The following is a 22,351-nucleotide window of genomic DNA, read 5'->3' on the forward strand; positions in this document are numbered from 1 at the left end:
ACTTGAGCCAAAAAAAATTGTATACATATTCCATTAATAGCCTGATGAGGTGTGTTGCGCAGTGTGGGTGATGCTCAAAATCCCTAAACATTCAATCTAGGTTTGAATAATGCTGTAATGAATGTGTTCCTGCCCAAAGTCTCATCTCATATAATTGTTTTTCTTTCTTAATTAAAAACTTGCTCAATAACTAGTTTGCATACTGGTATTTTCATAAGTAAATTACTGAAATTGAAATTGGATGTATTTGAAGGAAAGAAGGAACCAAGGTCAGTGTTTTTAAAAAAGTAAATAAAAAATCTTCTTTCATGCGTGAAGTAACATTTGGAAACTCCTTATCTCATTACATTTTTTTTAGGTGAGAGAGCATCCTGTTTATCATTTAATTAAGGCCCAAACCCAGAAGAAGATGGGAGAATTATCAGAAGCTATTAAGACCTTGCAGATGGCAAAGAATTTGCCTGGAATGAGAAAACCTACAGCTTCCTCCAAAACTAAAGGAAAAATAAATGAGATTGATGCAAGCGATCGCGTGTCTATCTTTCTAGAGTTAGTAGAAGCTCATCATTTGAATGGTGAACAGGTAAGGTAGCAGACGTGTTTAGAAGTAATACATACCTGAAAGCAATTTCCTCTTTGCATTAACAGAAGTGTCTATTCTCATTAGTTCAGAATAGAAAAACATCATTTTTTTTACTGAGAGAATTTTCTTGGTAAAATTTCCAAGATGTTCATCTATGACTTTATAGTTTTTACATTAAATTGTACAAGAGAGAAGGGGCAAAAGGTGAAACAGAAATAAACCAAATGGAAACAAACCCCACCACACCGGTGCTCAATTATGAGTCTCTAAAACCTCTTAATTTTGAGGAGATGCTATTGATGTTTATTTGCCAGCATGTAGATTCCTGACTTGCTGTCAGAATACCATTAGAAATATTTTTTGATTGTGTCCATGTTTCTGTGTAGCAGCATCCTAACTACCAGCTATTATCTTAACACACAGTAGGACACTGCATATGTGTAAGAACGTTAAGAGAGGCCATCAATACAATTGTGTTAGTTGGAAGCGACCTCTGGAGGTCATTCTGCTTAAAGCAGTGCCTGTTAGAGCAAAATGCTAAAGGCATTTACCCAGTTGAATTTTGAGCATCTCCTTGTACATGTGCGGTGCAAATGTTATTTTCTCTGCTAAAAGTTTTTCTGGTCATATCACAGAAATTTTATTTACAAAATCAAGGAAAAAATCCCCCCAAAACACTTGAATAGACAAATGGATACTATGTTTTTGTGGGTTTCTTGATTGATCTGTGTAATACCAACAAATGCTCATTTGCTTATGAGGTCTTAGTTTTTGACTGTTCAGCAACAGGAAATACATTAATTCTAATGGCTTTATTATTTGCAGCATGAAGCTGCTATAATACTGCAAGACGCCATTAATGAATTTTCTGGAACTCCTGAGGAACTGAGAGTTACAATTGCAAATGCAGATCTGGCAATTGCTCAAGGAGATGTTGAACAAGCCTTGACTATGCTCCGAAATATTACACCTGAACAGCCTTATTTTGTGCAAGCTAAACAAAAAATGGCAGATATTTATCTTCAGTACAGGAAAGATAAGAAGTTATATGCTGGCTGCTATAGGTAAAAGTTTATGTTGTATGTATGTATTTTCCTAGATGTTTAATGATAGCGCTGTGAGCTCATTTTTTCACTTTTTACTACAATAAGTCAAATATTTGGTGACATAATGAATCAATTTCTGTAAGTGTTGTGACATTTAAAACAGTAATTGGAAGTGCTATTTTGGAAAGGTGGGTTTTATTTTCAGAAAAAAAAGAAAAACTAAGATCTGGAGACGTTAAAATTGTTGTACCCTGTTTGTTTTTATTTACATACCAGTATTGACATGTTAAATACTGAACAAGGTTCTGTCTTCTGTTTCCAGAGACCTAGTAGAAAAACTGCCAAGTGCTCATACTTTTCTTCTTCTTGGTGATGCATACATGAATATTCAAGAGGTAAGTGTTTGCTAGAAATGAATAGAATAATTGAGTAATTTGTTGACTTTGGCATGTTGAGACAGTGTAGCATGCTGACTCTTACTGATTGATGGTTGGCAAACAAAGTACTTCAGGACCTATAAAAAGACATAATTACTAGTTGAGAATGTACTGTGCTAAGTTCAGTTCTAATAACTGACCCAGTCTCGAAAAGAATATATTTCCTCTATAAAGGATGTAGCAATACTAGAATATGAATAACTTTTATTAATATAAAAATTGCCAAAACATATCAAAAGGTTCAATGTACGGTTAGAATACATTTACAATGGGAATGTACAACATTTGGGCAACTATAACAATTTAATTATTTTATGCAAACTGGGAGGACTGTAACAGAAAGAGAACACCCCAGGAACTAAATGATGCTCGACCACACGGGGCAGGGAGACTCAACAAGAACCGTTATGCCAAAGAGGCAGTGAATTAATTACTCACGACCGGTTGTACCCCAAGTAGGGCGTGCTGCTGCTATATATTAGAGGCTTTGGGGTGCTCATGTGCTCAGCATGGCAGGTTGCTGGCAGGAACGCTACATGGTCTTTGATGGCTGGTCTGGCTTCAGCAGACAGCAGGCTGTTAACGATGCTTTTCTGCGACAGACGGTTGCTTTGTCCTGGGTAAACTGAGGCAAGGGGAAGCAGGCTTGGCTCCAACTCCTAAGCTTGTGGCTTCTCTCATGGCTTGTGGTGTGTATGCTTGTGGCTTTATCACAGGCGCTGGACCGGTCAACTCAAGGTTATGCAACTCAAGGCAATTTCACGTCAGACAAGGTCCAAGCAGGTTCAAGTACACAAGCCTTGAGCAAGGCACAGGGAACTAGAAACTGGCCTGTATATAAATCTTGCCTGAGATCGATTCAGCCAATAGGACACTGAAACCAGCACATAGTTACCCAATGGGAAGGGGTTCTGCCAGGCTGTGGCCAGAACACATGCCCTTGCCATAGATACAGGGTTGTTTACCAGACCTGCATGGTCCTGTCCCCTTTGTTCCTTTTCCCGCATTACCCTGACTTTCTGCAGGAAGCAGGGGGAGAGAGAGGGACGATGTCTAGACACCTTACTGTCTGTCTGGGTTTGTGCTGGGGCCATTTGGCCCTACCATGACACCCAGTGAAAGTCAAGGAGAGAATTTTATCTGAACACTGACCCAGCAGACTAACAAAAATCTAAAGTTAGAGCTAAATTAAGTTCATAAAGAGCTAGAGATGTTCAGAAGAGTTTTGAAGCTTAGAATAATTCTAAGTAACTCAATTCTCATATTGCCAGTTTTATTGAAAAAAAATTAAATTATTGAATTGCTATAGCTTTTTGACATCCTTTGCTTTCTTGATAAACTGGAAACATTGCCCAGTATTTGTAGAAGACTGTAGTAAAGTAAACATAGGAATTTTAAAGATACACATTTAAATTCATATTTAGAGTACCTTGGGTTAGGACACAAACTAGTAGTTTAGATTACTGGTTTGGGGATCTGTAGGTGATTAATGTTAACTTATCAACATTTGTGTAGCTTTCTCCTTAATGAAGAATTATAAAGCAAAAGGGAATGTGTTTATATGTGCTGTAATATAAATAGAGCAAAGAAATCTGTGATCATTCAACACAGTAGTAAGTTTGCGTAAGTTTGGTGACTACTGAAAGTGGAAAAAGAATCAGATTAATTCAAACTCATTTGTTTGCCGAGTTCTCTCCATGCCATGTTTTAGCATGAAAATTTAAACTTATGTTGGCTTTACACTTCCTGCAATTTCATAGTGACCATTGTAACTTATGAATCAATAGTACTTGGCAGTCACTCATCCAGTTTACCAAACCTGTTACCCAATTTGTTTTCTTCTCATACTTTCTACCTTAATCCTTGACTTCTTTTATCTTTTATTGTTGAAGCCTGATGAAGCTATAGAAGCCTATGAGCAGGCTTTGAAGAAAAATCCAAAAGATCCAGCTTTAGCAAGTAAAATTGGAAAAGCCCTAATCAAAACGCACAATTATTCAAAGGTATTCTATAAGTACTGTATTAGGTTAAGTAAGTGTTGTGTCCATTATTGTCAGTGTGGGCTTTGCCTGATTTTGTTTTCAGGTTGGGTAGAAAATGCATTCATTAAAGTACTAAACAGACTTTTTCTTGTGAAAGTAAGTTTGTAGATCCCCCTCAAAATATCTGGTCATTCAACTCTGTGGCCATTGCACAGGACAGGGAAGAGAAGAGAGGAGTTTTGGGACACCCATGGAAGGAAACAAACAGGACTGTAACACTGGGGAAGTGGTATGATTAGAGCCTTAGTGCTTACATACAGGAGTCTTGAACTTGGGTCTTTTATGTTTTGTTTATATCTCACAGCCTTTTAATACAGTGTTCTTAAATAGTCTCCATGTTGCCAAAAAAAATGGTTTGGAGGAAGCCAACATATTCCCAAGCTGGCATGGACATTCCGTACAAGTGACTTTGATGTGGATTGATAGACAAGTTTAAATCAGTGCCAACTTCCTAACTTTCAGTATCTGCTCTTTTATTCTAGTCACTTGTATCAAAATAACAAACAGTAAATGGGTACAGAAAGTACTTGTTTCAGTAGCACCTTCACAATAAATGCATAGTGAAATCTTCCTCTGTACTTACAACACTGATTCTTTTTTTCTTGAGTAAATATTTTAGTTGATATTATTGTCAGTTTTTATGATTATGCTTTGTTGGTGTTTTTAAACTTTTCATTCCTTCTTTTATCTTTCTGTTTTGCAGGTGGGCTTTGTGTGGAGCAAAATGTAACTTTAGAACTCCAAAAATGACTGAAGTTATACTATTTTATTAGCTAATGGAAATGCAATGTAACTGGCAGTGATCCTGTCAAAGATAGAATGTGATTATGTGGTTAAGCCACGTAAATGTACATTTATCAAAATGGGGGCTCTACTTATTCCATTTAATTTGTCATTATATTTTTGGAAGCCTGAACTTGCAATTAAATAACATCTTTTTTAATTAGAAATTGGTTGATTCCAAGAGAAGTGGAGGAAGTGAAGGAGATTGCTCTAAGCCACATGTTTAATCCATTAGTAGAAAGGTTGTTGTCTTTTAAGATTTGTCTTTTGGTAGTACTCTGATCTTTGTTTTGTCCTTTTAGGCAATCAGTTACTATGAGGCTGCATTGAAAAGTGGTCAACAGAATTTCCTTTGCTATGATTTAGCTGAACTTTTAATGAAACTGAAGCAGTATGAAAAGGCAGGAAAAGTACTTCAGCAAGCTTTGGATCATGAACCTGGTAGGAATGTTACTAACTTACAGCAAAATACACAATTTCTGCTATTGATTGTGTTTTCTTTGTGATTCTGAAGAATAAACAAGTCCCACATATTTAATAAAAAAATAACTGAGATGCAGGAAGCTGTTCAGTGATAAATGGGAAGTGCACTCTTAAATAAACTTAAATGCCAGGACTTTTAAACTTGGAAGATCTATGATAAAGTCAGTGAATACAGTAGCAGAACTCCACACATGTAAGGTTCTTCCTTTTCTGTGCTAATAAATGTTTTTCCGAACTGATAAAGTATATATGAGTCATTCCTGCTATTAGGGAAGGGTTATTTAGGTGGTAATTGCTACCCAGTATCCTTCAGAGCAGAGATTAGACTGGTTGAAGCTGTCTCTTAAGAGCCTCTTTTACCTGTTAGAAATATGCAGTTACAGAGCTGAAATTTTGGAAATTTAAAAAATTATTTTTGTTAAAAGTCTATTGACTTTTAAGGTGTCTAGTGTGAGCTATTGAACTATACCCTTAATTAAGGAAATATTTTTGCAGTAGTTTAATTATATTTGTTGTCTTGTAGCTATCTGAATACAGAAGCAGCTATTGCTATCAGTTGTTTTTCTTACGTCACTATTTTACTTGTCTTTCATAATATGCAGGGGAGTTTTGTATTCATGTCTGTTCAGACTCTAGCAAGAGAAAAGTGCTTTGAGGTGTGACTAGAAATTTCATCAATCCATCTTGTGCTTTCTGGGTGTACAGTCATGCACTTGTAGAATCTGTTGGGACGTGTCAGGAATCATAGAATCATAGAGTCAACAAGGTTGGAAAAGATCAAGTCCAACCTATCACCCAACATCTCATGACTAACTAAACCATGGCTTCAAGTGCCAAGTCCAGTTCTTTTTTTAACACCTCCAGGGACGGTGACTCCACCACCCCCCTGAGCAGCCCATTCCAATGGCCAATTACTCTTTCTATGAAGAACTTTCTCCTTACCTTGAGCCTAAACTTCCCCTGGTGCAGCTTGAGACTGTGTCCTCTTGTTCTTCTTCTGGTGCTGATTGCCTGGGAGAAGAGACCAACCCCCAACTGTCTACAATCTCCCATCAGGTAGTTGTAGAGAGCATTAAGGTCTCCCCTGAGCCTCCTCTTCTCCAGGCTAAACAACCCCAGATCCCTCAGCCTCTCCTCATAGGGCTTGTGCTTGAGACCTCTCACCAGCCTCGTTGCCCTTCTCCGGACACGTTCAAGTGTCTCAATATCCTTCTTAAACTGAGGGGCCCAGAACTGGACACAGTACTCAAGGTGTGGCCTAACTAGTGATGAGTACAGGGGCACAATGTCTTCCCTGCTCCTGCTGGCCACACTATTTCTGATGCAGGCCAGGATGCCACTGGCCTTTTTGGCCACCTGGGCACACTGCTGGCTCATGTTCAGCCAGTTGTCAACCAGTACCCCCAGGTCCCTTTCTGCCTGGCCGCTCTCCAGCCACTCCGACCCCAGCCTGTAGCTCTGCATGGGGTTATTGTGACCAAAGTGCAGCACCTGGCACTTTGACTTGTTGAATGCCATCATGTTGGATTCTGCCCAAATGTCCAGCCTGTCCAGGTCCCTCTTGAGAGTCATTCTACCCTCTAACAGATCAACACCTGCTCCCAACTTGGTGTCATCTGCAAATTTACTAATGGTGGAGTCAATCCCTTCATCCAGATCATCAGTAAAGATACTGAATAGGATTGGGCCCAACACTGATCCCTGGGGGACACCACTAGTGCCTGGCTGCCAGCTGGATGTGGCACCATTCACCACCACTCTCTGGGCTCGGCCCTCCAGCCAGTTCCTAACCCAGTGCAGAGTGCTGCTGTCCAAGCCACGGCTGACAGCGTGGCCAGGAGTTTGCTGTAGGGGATGGTGTTAAAGGCCTTGCTGAAGTCCAGGTAGACTGCATCCACAGCCTTCCCCACATCCACCAGGTGGCTCACCTGATCATAAAAGGAGATCAGCTTGGTCAGGAAGGAGTGGCTTTATTTCCTGTCATGTCAAAAGCTTTTCTCCCGTATTTCTGGCAATGCAAATAAACTAGACAATCAATTTCTATTATTTTTTTAATTCCTTTTGTATCTTTCAATGTTTTTTGCCTTAAACCTCACTCTGTTTGTAGATTGTAATGTTCACTCTGACCATTAACAGCACCCCAAATCAAATTGCATTCCTAAATACTTAAGATCAATCTGTGAACTTTTCACTTAAGCTCTTGCCTGTTTTTTTTGACTTTGCCAGGATTGTTGCTTACATTCAAAAAGCATGATTCTTGTAATTTTTACAGTTAATGAATTGTCTTCTCTAATGGAAGATGGACGTTATCAAGTGCTTCTGGCAAAAATCTACAGCAAAATGGAGAGGACTGATGAAGCTATTGTTTCATTACAACAGGTAAAGGGGAAAGCAAAAAAACCTAGGAAAACCTGCAGTATCCTCACCTTTATCACTGGTTTCCCTTTGATCCCAGATTCACAGAAGTGCCATGGTTACAATGAGCAAAATGTGTACATGGTAGGTATAAGGCACCAATGGCTGGTGCAAAATGTAAAGAACAGAAGTGGTTAGAAAGTCTGAGCATTTTGTGAGCAGTATTACTTGATTTTTTTATTATTTTAGCAGGACTAATGGTTGCTCCTGTTGTCACCTCTTCTTAAACAGGCTTCTTCCCTTGGTTTTCAGAATCATAGAATATTTTGGGTTGGAAGGGACTTCCTAAGGTTACCTAGTTTTACTTCGTGTTTCAATCCTCCTCTGCTAGGCAAAATGGGGGGATGGTGAGAATAAGCAGAATAGTATTTGTGCTTCCTTCTCTTCAACTTGTGAACTTTGAAATGAGCAAAACAATTTCTCTGAGATTTGATTTTGCTATTAGGATAGTTACAAAACTACTTGAGCAGAAAGAAGGAATCTATGGTGTGATAATTTGTTTAGAATTAGTTGAAATCAAAGAAAACTGATGAGGCATAATCAGAATTTGACATAGCAGTTTCCTTACCTGACTTATTTTGGCAAAGAGCTCTACCTCCATGCTTCTGCTAGTCTTTTACTAATCACTTCCTCAAGGATGAAGGATGTCAGAAAATTGAACTCTTTTTTTTGTCTTGAGCTTTCTGTGCTTAATAAAGGAGTTAAGGACATACACTTTCTAGATTCTGGCCCTTGAGGTTTTGTTTATACACCTTATCAAAAGCTTAATTTTAAGGAAAAAAAAAAGAAAAAGGCTTGTAGCATAACATTTCTATTGAATTTTTTTTATGTAGGCTAAGGATGTTAACAGGATTATGGACATTAAGGAAAGTCTTGACAGGAAATCATGGAGGTGATGACAAAATTATTCTAAGCAAAACTAGAACTTGTGTGCTAAAAGCACTGCTTTTTTCTCCAATAATGAGGCTTTATTCAATTATGTCCTGCACCAGCATGTTTTGTGGTTACAACTCTGCTAATTGTTATAAACTGTAACGTAACCATTTGAATTGGGGAAGAGATTAGTTACAACTAATGCAAGGCAGGGAAATATGAGGGAAATTTAGACCAATAGAAATACATCATATTTATTCAAATAAATGCATTTGACCTAATATTCCTTAGATGGAGTACTAACTAATCTTGTTCATACCACCATTTTCTTCAAGTATACAAGGAGTAAACTGGATTCCTCCATGTGTTTTTGCTTTAATGTTCTGATCCATACTGGATGTATGATTATCTCCAAATTATGCTCTTAAAGTGTGTGTTATACTTTGTTGGATTAGCATGTAGTTATGCAGTATTTTAGAGAAAATGTGTTAGAATTCCATTTTGTTGAAAGTATTGAAGATTACATTGCTTGTCAGCATATTTTTAATGTGAATTCTGAAGAGGCAAGGCAGTTTAAGACAGGTAGTTGAGGGAGAGATAGGGGTTTGTTTTGCTCATTTTCATTGATGGTTTCTGTAGCGGAGACATATTTTCTTTGTTTGTATTATTTGGGTGTTTTAATCTATAAAAAATTAATTGCATTGTATAACAGTAGATAAAGTAGAATTCATTCCTGTGAAAAGTTTAGGCTGTTCTCTTTTTTACTCACATCAGGCTCGAGAATTACAAGCCAGAGTGCTTAAACGTGTTCAGATAGAACAGCTGGATGCAGTTCCTGCACAGAAACAGTTAGCAGCTGAGATTTGTGCTGAGATTGCAAAACATTCAACAGCCCAGCGAAACTATGAAAAAGCAATTAAATTTTACAAAGAAGCTCTTGTTCACTGTGAAACAAATAACAAGGTCAGTTCTCCCTCTGACTATTTTGCGTTGTTTTTCCATTCAGTTTTGATATCTAGCAATACTTACTTTTTCCAGTTATCCACAGTGTAGAAGTGTATTTGCAATTAATTCTGCTTTATGATATACATAGAGTCTTGAACTTTCTACTCTTCATTGCTTATCATGATAAAATTGTTGAATGTACTGCTAATTTCTGTCTCTCCTGATTGAAGTGGTGATCTGTGTACACTCTGAGTGGTGCATTAGATCATACAGTGAGCCTGTCTTCATGTAATAGTTGATGACATTAAGGTATAGCATGGTGAGAGTGGAGATTGTTTCAATCTTGCGTGTTGCTTGTCCTCTGGAATGAATTCCCAGTGATTTCACTGCGCTCTCTCTTTCCCACAAGTGCCTATTGATGAATACTTGTAACTTTGAGCTTATTTTTATCCCTGCCTTCCTTGTTCTCTTTTCACAGCGCTGGGTTTTACAGATAGGAGAAGTAGAAGTGAAAGACATTTGTAATTAGCATCAAAATTAAGTGTCAGCTTTATGGGGGTTTTTAGATTAAAAATAAATAGGTACAATTTTTGTCAAATTTCCAGTTTTCTAGCATGTGTATTGTATATTTAGGTGTGTATTCTTATTTTGCTACTTCTTACTGTCCAGCTGTCAGATTCACCAGCTGCTAAGTTACCAGTATGTCACCTGGTTTTAATACTTGAAGTCATGTGTTGTGGTTTCAAGAGTCTAGATACTTCCTAAAGCTGCAGCTTCAGCATCTTTGAGACAGACTTTACTCAAGGCATCTTGTAAGAATGATGAAGGAGAAATAAAATAAATTGGGAGATGAATAAAAACATCCTTAATCTTTAAAAGAAGGTGACTTACCCCATTCTACCATAAAGAGCGAGGATACTGCCTGTCATAGTACAGGTACAGCTATGGTATGCCATATGCTTTTGTAGTATGCCATTCCAGTAATTCAGTATCAAACCCTTAATTTCACTTTTCTTTCACATCACTACTGAAATACCAGCATTCCAGTTCTTTTAAATTCCTGCTAAAATCATATTCCTAAGAGATTTCTATTGTTACAAAATCTGCTGTGCACTGATATTTGTACTGAATATCTGTTAGATGCACTTACCAGAGATTTTTATTTTAATCCTACTTAAATAACAAATAGAATACTATGACATCTTAGATAATCTAAGACTTAATTTCTGTTTAAGAGCTTGTTCCCTGCTTACAGTAGTGAAAGAAAATACTTCTGGTTACCCACAACTAGTATAAATGAGTCATTTCACTCTATAGAAATAGGCCTGAACTTGGTTCTTCTCTTAAAAACATTGCTAGTAAAGGTTGGAAATAAAGTCTTTTAGATTATGAAATAGAAATTTGAGCTGTTTGTTGATGTCTTCAGAATTTATAATTTAAAATTATATATGGAAATACTGGAAATTCTCTTGTTTCATCAGAACAAGCTCTCCTATTTTACACAGAGACAGTGATTGCCCATTGGAATGGGCTGCCCGAGGAGGTGGAGGAGTCACCATCACTGGAGGTGTTCAGGAGGAGACTTGACAGGATGCTTGGTTGCATGGTTTAGTTTGATTAGATGGTGTTGGATGATAGGTTGGACACGATGATCTTGAAGGTCTCTTCCAACCTGGTTTATTCTATTCTATTCAAACCAAATGTAAAGTGTTGCACTAAACAAATAATTCAGTCGGACATGAAGAGATTGCAGTCCATGTCATAAGGGGTTTGGGTTGTTTTGCTTTGCATAGTTAGATCTAGGTACATAAATACCTCACGTCATTTCTCTGACCATTTAAGAGGCAGTGCCGTTTTCAGATGCAGACTTGAAGTGCATCACAGGTGGCATCCAGTGTGTCATTTCACAACAGCATTGCTTTTTGGGTTGGAGTTGAAAATTTAGTGACATCTTCCAGTCACTAGAAATTAATGTGTAAGTCTGCAGTCTTGAGAACAGTACTGTCGCAGCAGTTCTGTTTTCAATGTAACTTCAGAATATCCCTATGAAAAAAGAAAAGATTTTATCTATTTTAAAGCTGAGGGAATAGAAAATAATTAAATTACTTGACCAAGAGTTCACAGGAAGCAACAAAGGAGTAAGTTTTCCCAGAAGTTTTGAAAATCTCAGATTAATACTTACATAAATGAATCAGTTTTATTGGTCTTTAAATTACACAGTTACATATTTTCATCTACAGGCGATGTTGGAACTTGCACGTTTGTATCTTGCACAAGATGATACTGATGCCTGTCAACATCAGTGTGCCTTACTACTAAAGAATGACCAAGACAATGAAGCAGCAGCAATGGTATGTGCTATTATATTTATCCTTTATCAGATTTTTTTTTTCACTTTATGTCTGCAATGTAATGGATCTATGAAATACAACTTTAGAGAAAGCTTACAGCTTCTGATTAAAAAAAAAAGAAATCTATTCCAACGAAATGTTTTTCTCTTTATTCTGGATAATGATTCAATATGAAGTTTCTAGCAATCATAGCATTTGTTCTATCTCAGTGCAAAGAACCATAAGGAAACAGTACTAGTTGTAAGATTGACTGAAGTGTATCTTAATGCATGTTCTACTAACAGTTGGCTAATGCTTGGGGAAGAAGTAATTTTCAAAACCCAGTAATATTAAAGCAAGTATCTAAAAAAATACTTACAGAAGAGCTATGTACTTAAGGTGATTTTACATCCTTATATAATCATAGTTAATCATATTCCTACTTAACCATTTTTAATCATAGCTGCAGATTCTCCATACATGATTTGCATACTCATTGCCTTAAAAGACAGCTCTGTAGAGCAACTTTTGCTTTAACACATTAAACACACGAGGATCAAAATAATTTTAAGACTGGAATAATTTATTTCCCCGCAGTGGTCTAACATCTGGAATTTATCATAGAATGGTACAAGAACAGGGGTAATAGCACTTTTAATATATGTTATTAAATATACTCTTTATTAGCTACTTCTCAGTGGAGGTAAACTGAAATTAAATCATTTTAGTTTACTTGCACCACTGAAGTGGACTATCATGTTTCCTCAACTTTAAACTAGCTTTGCTTTTCTATGTGCTTAATCTACCTTTATGGGAAATAAAATTAGGAGTAAAACTACACAAGTAAATCCAGACATATTTGAAAGGTACATCAAAGTTTTTCATTCTCTTTTCAATTTCTACATTAAGTGAAAAATTGGATATGAGCCTGTACCTGCTCTTTTTTTATATTGTGTGTCTGTATATAGAGTGTTTATTTTCCAGTGAGTAATAAAATACTCTAGCTTGCTTTGCTTCTTATGCAGTTCCTACAGGACTTCAATGCTATAGTTATAGTTCCCCGCTTTCCAGAACTAGAGTTCATTGTAAAACACAATTTATAATACTTGTTTTGTTTTCTCTTAATTGCTCAATATTGTAGATGATGGCTCATCTCATGTTCAGGAAACAAGATTATGAACAAGCTGTCTTTCATTTCCAGCAGCTTCTGGAACGCAAGCCAGGTGAATATTTAGCAGCGATATTTTTAATTCCTTCGGATACATATTTCTGATGAGACAGAGGAATAAATACCTAAAAAATACCCTGTATGATTATAAATAGATGTGCTATTTTTAATGTAGTGGATACTAAAACTAATGACCATTGCTTTTCTTTTTTTCCCTTCTTTTTCTCCTCAAGATTAATAAAGGAAACTGGTCTCAGACAGGAATGAGTTTCTTTTTTGTCAATTTGCAAGTTTTGACTGGAGAGAAGGCTGCTAAAATCTACTAAAGTACTACTGTAACAGTACTATAATGAACGTAGAGCTTTCTAATGGACTTTGTGGAAAAAGTCTTAAGAGGACAGCAAACTTTTTGAGTGCTTATGAAGTATAATTATATTTACCTTTTTTTATAGAAGTATATAGAAGCAGATAACCTTTATAAAGGTTTTAAAATAAGTATTTCTGCTATCATGTGATACTTTCATGCTTCTATCTGTGGTTACTATGCAATATGTCTTACGTATTACATAGTGTATTATTTTTGTATGTGAAAAAACTAAGGCAGGCTGTTTGTTTCTTAAGCTGTTCATACAACTAATGATTATAATTGCAATCTCCTAATCATTTGGATTATTCAGATAACTATGCAACCCTCTCGCGATTAATTGATCTGTTAAGAAGAGCTGGGAAGCTAGAAGAAGTCCCAAGATTTCTTTTAATGGCTGAAAAACATTCTCCCAGAACAAAGATTGAACCAGGATTTCACTACTGCAAAGGACTGTATCTTTGGTACTTGCAATTATAATTAAGATAAATGATGTTTGATTACATAGTACATATTTTAATTAACTTTCTTGTCATCTGTTGTCATCCAAAGATGTTGCGTATAGTGTGATAAGCAAGTGATAACTAATGTAGCACTACTTCCCTAATTACTTAAGGTGCTAGGATTTTAAGGGCTCCTTTTCTCTTCTGAAATACTTTCCAGTAAGCTTCTCTTTAAAATTAAATTATTTTGTCTCACATACATCTTTTGTGTTTGCTGATGAAGTAATGTAATACTTCTGATGCTGATGAAGTAATCTAATATTTCTTATTGTCAAGTGCTAGAGCTTATCAGACTGCTTTTAGCCTGCAGCAACAAATTCCTCGCAATAGTATAGTATACATGCTGTTCAAACCTTGCATTATCAGTGCATGCAGGTGTGTCATCTGTTCTTCAATAGTCAAGTGTCTTTTCTGGGTTTGGGTGAGATTTGAGGCAGTAAATTTTACTGTCTCAGATTTAAATATTTTATCTGCCTAGGTATACAGGTGAACCAAATGATGCACTGCGGCATTTTAATAAAGCACGAAAGGACAATGACTGGGGACAGAATGCAGTCTACAACATGATTGAAATTTGTTTGAACCCAGATAATGAAACTATGGGTGGTGAAGTCTTTGAAAATCTGGATGCTGACATAGGGTGAGTGAATGAAATAAATATTGCCTCATAAGAATGTGCCTTAATTTAAATCACTACATCTCTAAGCTCATCTAATGCTTTGAATATTCCACTTACTATATTGTGAGAGACCATTCTAGACTGTAGTCAGTCAGTCTTAAGCTAAAAGTAGAGAAGGTTTTGTCTGGAATGCTGATCGCTTGGAATGTTAAAAATAGCTTATTAGGTTGGAACTGCAGTTGTTTGAGAAGAGAATCAGGGCAGAATGCCTGTATAACAGAGTCATCTTGTACAAAATGTCATGCCTTTAGTGTGGAATGGCTACTAAGTTGTAATTAATTTGGTGTGTATTAAAGAAAAGCTTTTACAAATTCTTTCTGTTAACAGTAATCCAACAGAGAAGCAGGAGTCTGTGCAATTGGCTGTAAGAACAGCAGAAAATCTTCTGAAGGAGCTCAAGCCTCAGACCGTTCAGGGTCACATTCAATTGCGAATCATGGAAAATTATTGTCTCATGGCAACCAAACAAAAATCAAGTGTTGAACGAGCACTGAACACATTCACTGAAATAGTAGTGGCTGAGGTGAGTAACCTTTCTCATTTCCTCAGTCTTCACACTTACTACATTTTTTGGTTTTAACTAGTCTCACAGTTTACATTCAGAAGTCTTAGTGTCTTAGTGCTATTTGTTCTAAGGTTGTTTTTTTTCTATTAATATTTTATATGAAGTTAAAAATCATGTAAAAGCTGAAATAGCATCTTTAGAAGACTTCAATTACATTGCAAAAACTAAATTGTAATACTGACAGTTACTGAAATGTGAACAGGCTGTTTGGTTTGAGTTGCGGGTTTTGCTTTTTAATTCTCAGGCTTGCCAGCAATGCATCTGATGGTCTAAGTCTGTACAGTACCTTCATTTTGTAAGCAAAAATAATTAAATATAAGCTGCCTTTGTTTACTTCATGGCAATTTGACAGAATTTAAATTCCAGGGCAAGATTATGCATCTGCTTAAAATTCATCCTTATGATGGAAAGCTTCATTATTTTACAGCTACTTGTAGTCATTAGCTTTAGGATTAACAACAGATGTTCTTCATACCAGCACCTTCCTATAGATTTTATTTAAGCACATGTAGACACATTTAGTCCATCAGAATGTCAATAAATATTTGAGTTGCTGCTACCCTTTAACTGTGTGCCAAACTGCTCCTTGGCTGAGCTGAGTATACAGGTGCTTATCTTGTGTATAAGGCAGTTCTGACAATCACAGACTGGTAGGGGCTATAAGAGGCCTCCTGAGATCTGTTCTAGTCCCCTGCTGACAGGTCCTCTAGAGCAGGTTGCCCAGGATTGTGTCCAGGTGGGTTTTGAGTATCTCCAGGGAAGGAGACTCCAAAACCTCTCTTGCCAGCCTGTTCCAGTACTCTGATAGCCTCAAAGTAAAGAAGTTTTCCTTACATTCAGATGATCCTTCTTGCATTCCAGTTTGTGCCTTTTGCCTCTTGTTCTGTCACTGGGCACCACAGAAAAGAGTCTGTTCCTATCTTCTTGACATCTGCTCTTCAGATATTCTTAAGCATTGACAGGATGCCCTCTCAGTCTTCTCCAGGCTAAACAGCCCCAGGTCTCTCAGCCTTGTAATGCAGGAGAGATTCTCACATGGTGACACAGTTCCAGCAGGAAGAATGTTCCAATCTTGGTTAGTCTTCTCTCCAGGGTTGCATAAAATACACAGTTTTAATATCTTCAGAGGTTATTGATCTATGCTAGGTGTAACTCCTGAGGGAGAGAGGGTGTGAGCTGATCATTATGTGGAAGAGGGGATTTTGGTGAGGTTGGGGGTTTTTTAATTGTTTTTTTTTTACCCCTCTGTGGCAAGCCTATTTACAGTACAACCCTATGAAGAGGTGTAGAGCTGGAATGCCAGTAGTGAGCCAGGAACACAGAGAGGGAGAGAGAAGCTTCCAAGTTAGCAGCTGACAAAACTACTGTCTGCATTTAGGAAGCAGTTTTGAGATGTGAGCCCCATTGTCACCTATTACCTAGTGATAGGGCAGGATTGAAAAGACATGCTGAGGAAGATGAATCTCGTTTGAGGCCTACAAGCCTAGTCCTGTGGAGGCCATACCATTATCAGAAAAAAACCCCAAAATTGTGGTGATAACACCAGCCACAGAGCCACTCAGTAATAGACTGAGCCCATGTTAATAAAGGCAGGATTCCTGTCAGTTTCTATCTGAAATATTTATGTATCAGAAGGATAGATCTTGGTGGTATCAGAACATTTCCAGTTGAGATGAAATACGTGTGGTTGCTTTCAGTGTTTGCTGAGCCTGAAGAGGATTATTTTGAGACCAAACTTACGTTCAGCCTCTTAATTATTGTGGTTAGTCTTACAGAAATAAACTTAGCACTAGGTGGAAAACATGTTTTTAAGAAAGGCTATTTGTATGATCCTAAGATGTACTACTTAGGGTTTAGATACCTGTGAATGTCTTCTATAGAAAAAAAAAAAATTAAAAGCAAACTAAAAAAGCACCTAGCAGTCACTATGCTTTTTTTACTTCAGAAAGATCATATACCAGCACTTTTGGGAATGGCCACAGCCTATATGATCTTGAAACAGACTCCACGAGCCAGAAATCAGTTAAAACGGATTTCAAAAATGAGCTGGAATCCAATTGATGCAGAGGAATTTGAAAAGAGTTGGCTTCTGCTTGCAGATATCTATATTCAATCTGCAAAATATGATATGGCTGGTGAATTATTGAAACGGTGCCTTCGTCATAACAGGGTAAGTGAATGCCCATTAAAAGTAACCTTAGTAACCTTCTATTTTAATTGATCTAAATGTTTAGTTTTCACCTAAAACATGATTTTGAAATTTATTTCTTTTTCCAGTTACCTGGTATTTGATTTATTAAGGGAGAAGTAGACCAAAACAAGCCAGGAAACCAGTAACTTTACACTGGAGGGTAGTAATCAAACCTGTGAATGCTGCTTAGTCATTTTTAGTTACATTCTATAATACCTTACGCAAGTTTCAGCTGTGGTAACACTAGAAGCTTAAGGTGTTTATTGAATGGCAAAGATGCATTTTATTGAGTCTTGCAAACCTGATAAAGAAAGGAGTAGCCAAATTTTGGAGACTTGCTCCATTTATTAGGTGATTTTATCTTCATACCTTAAAGTAAATTTTTAAACATCTATGTTCATAAGTCTTCTACTCCACAGAAGATTTATTTATTCTTTTTAATGCTGGTTTTAATGTGCTGTGAAGACAAGCCCAAATGTTTTTTACTTCAGGGTTTCTGAGCAGGCAAACTGTCCAATACTCTGATTTGACTATAGGAAGCACATGTTGTGTACTTCCACAGAGACGCCCCTTAAAATAGGATGTACTCAGTTTCGTGCTTACAGAAAATTAGTTTGAATTTAGTTAAGAAATAAAATCTACCTTAAAGTCAGTTATATGCTTGTTCAGATGGCCAAAGGAAGTTGCAAAATCGATACCACTGAGGGATAAACATGAGTCACCTCCCCAAATAAAACATATCTTGAAATAGATGGCCTGTCGAGCAGGTATGCACCACAAATGACAGTTTGTTGCAGAAGTTCCCAAGCAGCTCTAAAAACATAGCCTGCTTGGTAGGAAGAAGGATGACACATTAGAAGTCTGCAACTCTGGTTGCTTAGCAAAGGAGCAGAGTAAAGATGCTGACTTTTTTCCAACTTACAAGCAAAACAGCTAAGCAAGAGTTGTACTAAACAAAGAGGTGTTGAATATTTTAGATCTCAAAAAATCTTGTTAATTCTCAAGACAATATTTAGTGTCTTCAATGTAGAAGATTTTATTATATCAAGTAAACAAATTACTGTGATGCATTCCTTTTTAGGATTTTTTTAGCAGTCAGAATTGAATTATGGGGATACAGATTTGAATTCAATTATGTGGATATAGATACGTGATATATACATATATGTGGATATAGATATATACAATTTATAGATATATGCAATTTAGGTAACTATTTCGAATGAAAACTTAATAAAAGCCTAGTGTCTTGTAATATGGATTGCTTCTGATTAAAAAAAAAATAAAAAAGAAAAAACAAGGTTTGGATAGTGAAATTGAAGTTTCCTACTGATTACCCATCTTCATTTTGAACTTGTTGTTTCATTTATCATAAATGAGGAGGGTATGTGTATATTTTTATCTTCATTTTCCAGACATTCCCATACTGCTTATCCTGTATGCTCTGATATGCAGGGGATTTTGGAAGCCCTTCTTGGAAATAGTGAAGTTAAAGACAAAATGTAATTTATATTAAACAGCATTCCTTTGCTTGTGTATCAAAGGTGCACATTTTCACAACACCTGAATTTTTATCTCAAAAATACTTGACCTATTGATGGCAGAATGTAACTATTTTGCAGTAAGTGTGTGTGGTAGCTATGAGTTTCCTGCCCTATATGATAAATGTAAGACTGCTTTATTAATTACTGTATCTTTTATTATGGAGTTTAACTGATTTACTTGTATATGTATCAAAATCAAGGCTAGTATTTCCTCTAGTGCTTAATAGTTTTTGGAACCTGTTTTTGAGATGCTTGTAGTTTGCCACTTGGAGTTGTACAAAATGAAATATTTAACAGTTGATGCTCTCTTGAGGATATTTCTGTCTGTATGTAATTTTAAGTAGAAAATTATAAGACAGTTTCCAAAAATAAGGGTATGAAAAAACCTTTTAAAGAAATAGTGAAATAAGCATATTTGTAGAAGATACAATGCTTTCCAGGTGGACTTGAAATGGGTCTCCTGTAGGATTATTATTAACTCAGAGAGTTATTTACAGGGTTTCTGTGTGCTCTCAACATTTTTGAAAGGGTAGATGCAATGTCCTCCTTTATGAACTCTCTTCTTTGCTCTGTGTAACATAGGAAGTCACTATGCAGAATTCCGTATAACTGATTTCTATTACAGATATTTTAAATCAATACTATCTTTTCCTCAAAGCTAATACAAGTGTTATTGTTGTTTTCCTGGTTTCCAGCTACACAGATTTGAAACATTTAAGTAATTAAGATGTTAGTATCATTATATATAAGTTTACCTAAATAAAATTTTTAATTAATATTTATGTTTTGCAGTCATGCTGCAAGGCTTATGAATACATGGGGTACATAATGGAAAAGGAACAAGCATATAAGGATGCAGCAATAAATTACGAGATGGCCTGGAAATATGGAAACCAAGCAAATCCAACAATAGGCATGTATATGTAGCCTGCACATGATTTCAGGCACTACCCTGTACTGGAAAGACTGCTTTTGATTTTGCATAGAGATAGATTATCATGTAAAAACCTCAGATGTTTAAAGGTGTTCTTAACAGTCACTTTGAAAGACCCAGTGGCAAGAAGTAGCAGCTTCATAACACTTCAGAAGTTTCTGCTGTTTTAGTACAAAGTTTGGTCCAAAACAGTTTTAGTTTGCTCTTTGTGAACCACTTTCTCTGTTAAGTACAGCATTAATTTTTAAGAACATGTTTACAGTAATGCAATGTGTCCTGTCTATTAGAGAACTTTTTATAATAGCCAATATATGTCTGATGGTGGCAGATCATTGTTTTATTTCAGTGTGATAATCAAACAAATTATCTATTTATATGGATAAGGTTTTTTACATATGAGTAAAGGTTTCAAAAATAAATGTCTTTTAAATAGATCTGGTTTTAGTAAGATGGTTAACCGCAAACTTGGGATACTACTCAAGCTGCAGTTTGGATAGTTAATTGAAGTCTACACTAAACAGTCACCATTTATGGCTATTTTAATGTGGGAAATCCTTTGTGAAACAGATATGTAGGATAAAACGCACTTTCATGCTCAACACCTAGAGTCAGTCTCCAGCTACCAGGGATGGTGATTTTTACAAATTCCATTCCAAGTTTTGGGCTATGCTTATGGCCCTTCAAAATTACATACAACTTGTGGTCTTTAATATGTGGTGAGGTTTTGTGCCTTAGATTTTTTTTTCCCCAAATATTGGAAATTGCATGCTTATAACCTGTTTATTTTTTTTCTCAGTCCTGATCTCTGCCCAGGCTGATGCACTTAAGCTGTACCTTTTATGTTGAAAGTGTCAGCCTGACATGTTGTTATGGAACTTAACCATATGAGGGTTTTTTTAATCAGTGGTCTGCTGAAGAGTGGAACAGAACTGCATTTTAATGCCTACTTTCTTATTTCTAGCCTGATTTCCCCACCCCGCCTTCTGTCCTGTAATAATGGAATTGCCTTTACAAAGGGACAGTGTATTGCAGGTCACAGTGAGCAGCTCTGTGGGGTACCACAGTAACTGAAAGAGGACAACCCTTATGTGTTCTCTGTAGTAACACATCCTCTCCAGAATAATGTATCCTTTTGATTCAAACACAGCTATCAGTGTGTAAAGAGCTTTTATTTACTACTTGAAATGACTTTCAGTAGAAATTTTGACCTCAACAGTTTTAGATGAGAGAATACTAGAAAACAAATGTACTAACTTCAGAAACATGTGGTGACCAAAATGAATTTGAATGTGAGATCTTAGTTTCTTGTACAGAATCTGAAATTGTCACCTTTTTCCTCCCCTTTTACTTACAGGATACAAGCTGGCTTTCAATTACCTGAAAGGAAAGAGATACGTTGATGCAATCGATGTTTGTCATAAGGTAGAATCTGCATATGTACTTAATACTCTGTCTACAATAGCAACATTGTTCTACATAATGCTCCTGTTTTTGGGGGGGGGTGGTTTAAATTTCTAAAATATATAGTTTAATGTCAGAAGGCTGGTTTATTTGGTAAATTGGATTAAATTAAATATCCTCTATGTAATCTCCTCCTCCTGAGCTCCCTGGCCAGCAGGTAAATTAAGAGATGAAGGGGCTGACTGTTATATGTAAAAGCATATTTTACTGGCAATACGTTCTGTTGGCTCTATGATTGCAGCTTGGTAAATCAATACAGAAGTATAGCTGAACAGGTTAATCAAATATTAATATCAGAAGACACTTAGAGTACTTTATTGTATGATCCAAACAGGAACAGAGCAGACACCAAATAAGAGTAAGGGCTGCTATTACAGAAGCACAGTGAACATTATTAATTAACAGTTACTAGCATTAATAATGAAATAAATATATTTATTCCTTTTGGGGAAATAAAAGTAACTGGAAAGGACAAACTGAATGAAAGGATAAGGGAGTGGAGGGAATTAAGAGCTAGATGATCAAGTATAGTAAGTAGAGCATAGTAAGAAAGAGCCTGTGGGAGTGAAATACATGAAAGCAATATATCATTGCAGAGAAAGAATACTTAAAACCTTGGAAATATCTCCAGAGCTCACTCTTCTGATTGCTTGCATTTCAAACCACAGAGAGGCTTTAGCCCTTGACTCCTATGCCTTTCACATCAAGGTGACAAGGCAGGGTGAAAGAGAAGCAAACTGTCTGATAAAGCTGTCCTTGACCTCCATTGTCCATACCTACAGTTAAATATTGTGCATTCTTAAAATAAACTTGTCATTATTTTAGTTTTAGATTGTGATAAGGAAGTATTCTTTCGGTATTCTTTCCTTTTAGACACATGTTTTGGGTTGTTTTGTCTTTTGACAGGTCCTTGAAGTACATCCAAATTATCCAAAGATCAGAAAGGAAATACTTGACAAGGCCCGTGCATCACTAAGAACATGATTTTTAATTGTTTTGGTGGGG

The 22,351-nt window shown here is 36.5% G+C and overlaps 1 protein-coding gene across 1 annotated transcript in view; it reads left to right on the top strand.

Moving 5' to 3' along the window:
• Nucleotides 1–22,351, top strand: part of TTC21B (tetratricopeptide repeat domain 21B) — a 34,405-nt gene extending 12,054 nt beyond the window's left edge. Inside the window, exons 14-29 of the mRNA XM_054173160.1 lie at nt 359–583; nt 1,409–1,647; nt 1,952–2,024; nt 3,959–4,069; nt 5,194–5,332; nt 7,647–7,753; nt 9,437–9,625; nt 11,848–11,958; nt 13,079–13,160; nt 13,783–13,933; nt 14,451–14,612; nt 14,979–15,174; nt 17,162–17,386; nt 19,744–19,864; nt 21,240–21,307; nt 22,253–22,351. Of these exons, the coding sequence (XP_054029135.1) occupies nt 359–583; nt 1,409–1,647; nt 1,952–2,024; nt 3,959–4,069; nt 5,194–5,332; nt 7,647–7,753; nt 9,437–9,625; nt 11,848–11,958; nt 13,079–13,160; nt 13,783–13,933; nt 14,451–14,612; nt 14,979–15,174; nt 17,162–17,386; nt 19,744–19,864; nt 21,240–21,307; nt 22,253–22,330 (2,277 nt within the window). The 3' untranslated portion in view covers nt 22,331–22,351. The remainder of the gene's footprint in view (nt 1–358; nt 584–1,408; nt 1,648–1,951; nt 2,025–3,958; nt 4,070–5,193; nt 5,333–7,646; nt 7,754–9,436; nt 9,626–11,847; nt 11,959–13,078; nt 13,161–13,782; nt 13,934–14,450; nt 14,613–14,978; nt 15,175–17,161; nt 17,387–19,743; nt 19,865–21,239; nt 21,308–22,252) is intronic.

This window comes from Dryobates pubescens, chromosome 2 (assembly GCF_014839835.1).
Source record: "Dryobates pubescens isolate bDryPub1 chromosome 2, bDryPub1.pri, whole genome shotgun sequence".
Taxonomy (NCBI): Eukaryota; Metazoa; Chordata; class Aves; order Piciformes; family Picidae; genus Dryobates; species Dryobates pubescens.